The 8,627-nt window shown below is 37.0% G+C and overlaps 1 protein-coding gene across 1 annotated transcript; it reads left to right on the plus strand.

Annotated features, from left to right (window-relative positions):
* The first annotated feature begins 2,716 nt into the window (after positions 1–2,716).
* Positions 2,717–5,884, plus strand: LOC145687745 (uncharacterized). The gene is made up of 2 exons (XM_081761192.1): positions 2,717–2,929; positions 3,166–5,884. The coding sequence occupies exon 2, from the start codon at positions 3,166–3,168 to the stop codon at positions 5,167–5,169; it is 2,004 nt and encodes a 667-aa protein (XP_081617318.1). The 5' UTR covers positions 2,717–2,929; the 3' UTR covers positions 5,170–5,884.
* The last annotated feature ends 2,743 nt before the right edge of the window (positions 5,885–8,627 follow it).

The following is an 8,627-nucleotide window of genomic DNA, read 5'->3' on the forward strand; positions in this document are numbered from 1 at the left end:
ATAGCCAGTTCATAGTGTGATATATATATATATATATATATATATATATATATATATATATATATATATATATATAATATTAGGGTGGTCCTTAATTTTCGATTTCCGAATTTCTTCGCTCCCAACCCCTAAATTGGTTCCATGTCGGACCAAATTAATCTGTGAAAAAAATGGGCTCAATCGAAAAATATTTAACCGACCCCCAACGATCTAAACATCTGAATGCATTTACAATGTATAGTATATGGCAAAAGTTTGTAATAAACTCTTGTAACTTAAAAATGGCTGAGGGAAAGGAATCGTATCTTGGATAGAGGTTGTAGAAGTAGATCCATACCTGAGACTGAGTAGTGACCGAGATGAGGCATATCTTTACGTCCACCATCTTGGATTCGGGCACAAAATTTTAAATAGAAATGACCTCGTATGATATATCATTTTGAGGTAGCTTTTGACGACAAACAGATGTCTGCCTTTATTTTCCACTTATCTCTGAACATGTAATAATTATCAACTATGGAAAATAAAAGCTCCGAAGAAATAAAACTTAATATTCTGTGAGTTTATGCCTCTGTACGGGCTGCAGATTTATAAGATTGTTGAATAGTTTCCCTTATTTGAATTAAACCATAAAGTAAAGAAAGAAATGCACATTCGTTTCTCTGTAGTGCAAGAAAAAGTAGATATGATACTTTCCTAATCAATAATTTAAATAATATGTTCCAATTTATCACTGAAAAAAATATTCAGAATGGTTATTTATCTCTTAGAAAGGGAACTAGTAAAATGCATACCTGGCAACACTGAAACGATAACAGCAATGCTCAGCTCAGTCCGTTTATTTGAAGGCTTCGAGAAAGTACGATTGTTTTCCTATGCGATTGTTTGTTTTAGTTTCTTCGCACACAGAGCTGTTGAATGTGTAGTTTTTTATGAAGTGTAAACAATTTATGCAATGCAATGGCATTATCCCCGAAGTCAGCTTCGCGCTGTTTACGCAAAGACTACGAATGCGCCATCATTTCCATTTAAAATTTTGGGCCCGAATACAAAATTGCTTACTTCAAAATGGCCCCATCATGTTATTTCTTAGGGTTAGATGTAGATTACTTCCAATCCCTGTATCCAAGATTTGGTCCCTTTCCCTTCAGCCGCTTTAAAGTAAGAAGGGCTTATTCCAGACTTTTCCTATATATTAACATATTGGATATGCAGTCAAACTTTAGGTCGCTTGGGGGTCGGTTAAATATTCTTCGATTGAGCCCATTTTTTTCTTGGATAAATTGGGTCCGACATGGAACCAATCTAGGGGTTGGGAGCAAAGAAATTCGGAAAAAGAAATTTCGCCATGTAATTAAGGACCACCCTAATATATATATATATATATATATATATATATATATATATATATATATATATATATATATATATATATATATATATATATATATATATATAGATAGATAGATAGATAGATAGATAGATAGATAATATACATTCTCAGCAGCCAAAACATTATGACCACCTAAATAGTATAGTGTATGTTCACCTTTGGCTAAGGGGCCGTTCACATGTTACGTACCGCTGTTTTTGACCAATTTTTACCTTCTCCTACCTTGTCACACTTCGTAACGCAAGCCCGAATGCCTGCCCCTTTGTTATGTAATGCTCCTTGATTGTTATTTTTTATTTTTCAGTAATTTTACTTATTTTGGAGGTCATTGCAATAAAAGACTAATTTTAATGCTACAACTTTTTACTACGCAATGCTTGTATCTGGATATATTTGTAGTGGTTTTTTTTTTTTTTTTTCGCCAACGAATCGAAGTAGTAGAAAATGGTGGAACCGTAACAATATTTTAAGTGTATAAGGTTGTTTAATTAACCAGTCTTAATTCTTCGAAATTGCATACTGTCGTTTTCCCAAGCAGATCGTACCCTTCCTCTTAGGTGACCGATGATTGGCAAGAAGGCAGTACTGCAGGAAGATATGCAGGTGAAACAGGATCTAGATAATTGACATCGACATCTTTCTCTGGGATCCAGGATGCTTCCTGTATTTGAAATTCCCCAGTATCGACGATATAAAGAAGTTCTCTTCCTGTCGACCACAGATTCGACGTGGCTACACACGTGAAGGAGCAGGGACATCTCGTTTGTGAACAAGCTTGCGAGCATCATCTTTGGACTTAAGTTTACTCCTTTTCAAGTTATTCTTCTCCTAAATCAACCCCAGAATGCGAATAAACTCAATTTTTCTAGGAAAATTGAGATTCTAAGTTCAAAAAATTCAGTACGAGATGGATGTCGGACAAATTCAGGTTTTTAATATCTTATTTATTCTCGCATCGTTCTGTTGCGTAAAATATTATTTCACGAAAAACAGTTTCTTCTGTTTCACAAACGAAATCCCTAAGAAGAATAGAGTGGGTGATGATTCAAATCAAAAGTTTTAAATCTATTCTCAGAAACAGCGATACGAGTGGGAACGCGAGGTCATTTTCAAGCGGCGGTTACAATCACTAACAATTAACTCTAGAAAAGCTTCGTATGTCGTAAATGCATTGCGGTAATAGCCACAAAACGGAGTGTTGTTGTATTGTATTACACATAGGGTTCGTCACAAGTCATGCTGGTGGCTAGTAGCTCCTTCGAATTCCTTCTGCATGATTCAGTTTACATAGGCAGTAGAGGAAAGTTGCTATATATGGGGAGGTTGCCTAATATGGGGAGGTGGGATTTCTCATAAACGAGGGAATTTTGTGGAAGAGAAATTGCGTGAACGGTAAATTAGTGTCACGAACTGGCAACACGGCCTAAGCTAGGTGGCGTCGCAATTAGTTTCTTTGTCTCAGTCGAATGGAAGTGTTTGGTGTGCAGGAGAAAATTTGCACCGTCTCGGAAGTAAGGTCTGTGTGTCGCTGTAAAGGTAAGAAATTTTCAATTACACTATCTTACGCGCTAGAGTAGAAAACGAATCTCATAGTAAATAGTGTATATCGTGTTTTCTAGATTTACTAATTGTTGATATATGCGTGAGAAAAATGTCAACGAAAGTTGCCTATTATGGGGTGGTGAGAAGTTCCTAATATGGGGCTCCCCAAATTACGAACCATTAATTTATTCTGGATATTGAGGATAGACCTACTTTTCTGTCTGTTTTAGATGCCGAAAAGGAAACAATGGCAGCAAGAGAATATGAACGCAGCTGTTTCCTCTGTGATGAAGAAGGAAATGGGAAGTTTCAAGGCCTCTCGTATTTATAATGTACCACAAACAACATTAGAAAGATATGTAACTCAAGCCATTGAATCAGGCCAGGATACTGCGCCGAGGGTAACCAAATTAGGTAGGAAGCACGTTCTCCCGTTACATATTGAAGAGGACCTTGTGGATCATTGCATTAATATGGAAAAACAGTTATTTGGCTTGTCAATGACGGATGTACGACGTTTAGCGTACCAATTGGCTGTCAGAAATGAAATTCCGAATCCTTTTTCCCGGACAGAGAAGATGGCAGGTAAAAAATGGTTGAAACAATTTCTTAAACGTCACCCCCAGCTATCGATTAGAACGCCACAGGGTCTCTCACATTCTAGAGCTACATCATTTACTCCTGAAGCAGTAGATAAATTTTTTGACATATTTGAACCGGCTATGGATAAAATCAAGCATTCTCCATCAAGATTGTTTAATTGCGATGAAACTGGCATTTCCGTTGTGCAAAGTAAACACACCAAAGTCATTGCTCTTAAAGGAAAACGCCAGATTTCTGCTCTCCAGTCGGCTGAAAGAGGCACTCTTATCACAGTAGTGACATGCATGAGCCCTACAGGAAATTACGTTCCACCGCTACTCGTATTCCCACGCAAGAATATGAAAATTGAACTGATGAATGGAACCCCACCTGGTTCTATTTATGCATGTCACCAATCTGGTTGGATACAAAGTGATATATTTACAGAGTGGTTCCGACATTTTATAAACTATGTCAAGCCTACAGAAGAAGATCCAGTGGTTCTGGTTTTAGATGGCCATTTCTCCCATGTACGGAACTTAGATGTCATAAATCTAGGACGCGAGAACTATGTTACCATTATATCGCTACCGCCACACTCCACCCATAAGATGCAGCCTTTGGATCTAACATTTATGGGACCATTAAAGTGCTATTACAGGCAGGAAATAGAACGCTGGTTGCGAATGAATCCAGGACGTGTTGTGACTATATATCAGGTTGGCGAATTATTTGGAAATGCGTACATGAGAGCAGCAACAGCCGAAAATGCAGCTAGTGGTTTCAAAAGAGCAGGCCTATTTCCGACTAATAGACATATTTTCAGAACTCATGACTTCCTCCAATATGAAACACCAAGTGATAGTTGTAGGTCTGTAGCTGTTACGATAACGTCCCAAGCGGAAAGGATTTCCGTCGAGGACGGGCAACTTTCCGAAGCAAACACATCCGATCCATGTAGGTCAGTATCTGCTACCATACCACCAGAACCAGAAAGGATTTCCATCGAGGTCCGAAACTCTTCTGAGCCAAGCACACCAGGTTCAAGTAAAACTGTAGAACTGCCATCACCTACATGTACTGTGACAGCACATGATATTTCCCCTATTCCAGCACGTCCTGTTCGACAAAACTACAAGCAATCTCGAACTGGATCAGCCCAAATTATCACAAGTTCACCTTACAAACGAGGTTTAGAATGCCAAAGGGAAACCAAAATAGAGACTAAAAAACGAACAGAATGCGGAACTTCAGCATCGAAGAAAAGAAAAGGCATTTTCAAGCAAAATATTTCTTCTATCGACGAGAAAGGAGGATCCCTCGGAAGACAAATAAAGAAGATGAAGCAGCCAAAGAAGACAGCCAAAGAGTGCAGAGAAGCGGATAATTTACAAAGTAAACGATTCCAGCTTAGGTCTTTGCCACAACAAGATTCCAGTAGTTCATCTAACTGGAAATATATGCAATTGTCGGATGTGTCCGACGAAGATAACAAAGAAGAAGCTGAGTGTTTCTATTGCAATGGACTATTTTCCGAAGATCGTGAAGGTGAAGAGTGGATTCAATGTGCAGTATGTTCACGGTGGGATCATGTTCTGTGTGCAGGCGTCGATGATGACATTTTCGTCTGTGAAAGATGTTGCTCTAAGTGAAATTATGGTTTGTGGAGTTTTAATTTCAGTGCAAAGCAAACAGTGTTTCTTTTTTTTCTCGTAGATTTACAATTTAAGTAGTATACATGAAAAGAAGATGACTTTTTTGTGTGTGGATTTACAATTTGAGTGAAAAAGTATCAGGCTTTTAAGTTTTTCTAGATTTCCAACTTCAGTAAAAAGGAAGAGACGCATTTTTTATGTTTCGTCTATCATTTAATTGAATACGAGAAATGGGAAAATACTTTTTTTTTTATATATAAAAACTATTTTCAAGCAACCATTTATTATAAATGCATTTGTTTCTTTAAATATTTCCAAGATATTGTGTTCTGCATCTGAAATTATTTTTCTTCACAGTTATGTAGGCGTAATGATTTGTATTAACGTTTTGTATTAGACCTAATGTTTTTCCAGCTTTAGAACAATGTAGATCTATTTTATTTTTGATCAACAATAACGTCAATACAATCATATTATATCTTCATATTTTCTCTTCTTATTTCATTTTCCCGTATTTATCACAATAGTTTCTCTGAAAGGTTGTGTGTCCTTGCTTTATGCAAGTAATATTGATGTAAGCATCTATATGTCATAGCTCCATATTAGGAACCCCAGCATCCCCATATTAGGAACCCCGGTAGCCTAATATGGGGAACAGCAATACTGTTTGTTTTTATTTTTTTATTCTGTGACTATTGTTTTTTCTCACATTTCCATATGTAGAATAGACGAACAAGGTTTCTGTACAGCATTACCGGAAGTTACACATATTTTCTACAAATCATGTTTAAGCAGGAAGCCTTATAAAAAAACCTCCCCATAATTGGCAACTTTCCTCTATATTTGCAATTTCTCAAAACAATATAAATATTTATTTATTTATTTATTTATTTATTTATAAAAATGAAAAGAACTTAATAAAATTATTTGTTTAAATGATTACATATAAACTTGATAATAAAAATAAAAATTACAACAAAAAAAGCATGCGTTACGTAATGAAGACGTTAACCCCCTCCTTCCCACTAGTCACACTTTGTAACGCAAGGCCGAACTCCCCTCCTTTCCTTTGTCGTGTTACGTAATATGTGAACGACCCCTAATAGGAAAGCACCAGTGCTGTTTAACATAGAAGCAATGAAACTTTGATAGTGCCTAGAGGCATGGTGCACCGCATCTCCACACACAAAAGTCACTTAATTCCTGTAAATTCCACGATGATCTCGGATCTGACATTCCATGACATCCCAAACATGGTCAATTAAGTTATGGTCGGGTGAGTTTGGGGGCCATTGCAGCAATTGAAATTGACCACTGTGCTCGTCGAACCGGTGCAGCATAACGTTGGCTTTTCTACAAGGAGCGTTGTCCTTCTGAAAGATGCCATGCTGGAATCATGTCTAACATTCATTGTTGTGCATGATTAGCAATGACCTACCGATACCTAGAAGGCGTCATGGTGCCTCCACAAGCAGTTCAGGACACGTGATGACCATGTAAAGGTTCTCAAATCATAATGAATTTATCACGTTTCTATTGTTCTAGTGTGCACGTCTTAGGCAGCTGTTCCTCTGGAAGAGGACGGATTCTGATCCTTCCATAAATGTGATGAAGGCAGTATTGTGATTCATCGGAGTACGATGAACCACATCGAACCATGCAACGTTGTGGCGTTGCTCGGCAGTCCAATGACAAAGGGCATGTGCCAGTTTCAATCGTAATCGACGATGCCGTGCAATTAACATGTACATGTGTGAGACGTCGGGTACAGAAGTTCATACATAATATCTAACAGCGTATGGTAACTATATGCTTAGACATACTCGTGCTTTGTCAGTTAAATCTGCTGTTAATTGTGCAGTAGTTTGAGCCCTATCCTAATGTACACCTTGTCTCAAAAAGGTTGAGCGCATTCTTTATTGCTGTTTCGAGGCAAAAATTTTCTAAGTCCAACTTCGGGTATCTTCGGGAAAAAGTAAACCAGGTTCGAACCTCGAAGCCAACCTTTGCAATCGGGAAAAATCTTGCAGATGTGTTTTTCTTCTTTTAAATATAATAAGACTTGTTACCAATTATATATAAAAAAGCAACATTGATTGAAATACTTAATGATACAATATTTCGAAACTGTATTAATGCCAGCACATGCTTGTTTGTCATTTTGCTCTCCATATTTAATGGAATATTTAGATACGTAAACGAATCTTTCCATATGTAAAAGAATGGTTAAAGTTAAGACATAGAACATTATTCTCTCCTGAGTACTAAAATAAAAGTCAAAGTAGAACAAAAACAGCGTTTGCAGTGGATATGAATGTAATTATTATCTTAAATACCGCTATATATCGCTAGAAGTATTATTCGTGGAGCGCTTGTGATAGCTCAGTGGTACGCCGTTGGATTTCAAATCGTAGGGTCGAGGGTTCGATTCTCATCTGAGTCAGTTTTTTATGAAATTCTATTTTCCGCAATGCATGAAAAATTATATAAAATAATTACATTAAAATACGTCATTTGTATATATATAACATACAATCATTGCAGAACAAAGTGATTATTATGTTTAAAATATAACAGGTGTTCACAGTACGTTGGTATTCTATGATATATGTGAATGTTAAACACAAATTAAGAAAATAATATCATCGCAATGAATAAATTATGTAGTGTATTTATTTGGAGCTATTTGTCATCGGAAGTTACTTCTGAAATTTCTCATTACAGCAAGTGATTTACGCTTTCTGAAAGGTAAAAAGACTATTCGGGTATAAACAGAAATTATTATACAAACTCCAATCTTCGTTACAGACACAAAACTCCCGATCCCCAAAACTATGTAAACAGGAAATTTACGAACACGAAGTCATGTCTAAGAGACTTCTTTATACTCGAGAAAGAAGGCAGAATAGGATTTCTTTCCAAAGGATTTCAGTTCAATAATCTGCAAGGCTTTTGTATATGGATGTGGTCCCTTTCTCTCCGCCAATATATATAAAGTAAAAGCGATCGATATTAGTGTCGAATCCATAGTTCTCGTTGTTGCAGAAATTAATAATTACAACTCCGAAAGCGTTAAAGTCCAAATTTAACTCTCATCGTAAAGCTCCTTTGTGGTTAAGCGTATAGCGTACACGCTTTCGGTGTGGGAGACCCAGATTCGGCCCCCAGCGAGAGCTCATGTAGTTCGCGTTAATTAGTAGGTCTACGTCTCATATAGCCTCACTGCTGACGGGACGTTAAACTCAAAATCAATTCAATTGATTCAAAACCCATTATTATGGCGGGCGATAAAGGATGAAAAATAAAATGTCTCAAGTGACTGAGATTAGTGTCAAATCCATAGTTTGAGTTCGTGACACTGTTACAAACACAATGTCATTTAATGCCACGTTTTGGTATGGGCGACTATGCCTCCTGGATTTTGAATTTACAGGAGCAACATCAAAAGCATTGCT

Source organism: Thermobia domestica, chromosome 6, assembly GCF_964235325.1.
Source record: "Thermobia domestica chromosome 6, izTheDome1.hap1.1, whole genome shotgun sequence".
NCBI lineage: Eukaryota > Metazoa > Arthropoda > Insecta > Zygentoma > Lepismatidae > Thermobia > Thermobia domestica.

Coding starts and splice junctions, on each gene's coding strand:
- LOC145687745 (XM_081761192.1), top strand. CDS start 3,166: ATGCCGAAAAGGAAACAATGGCAGCAAGAGAATATGAACGCAGCTGTT.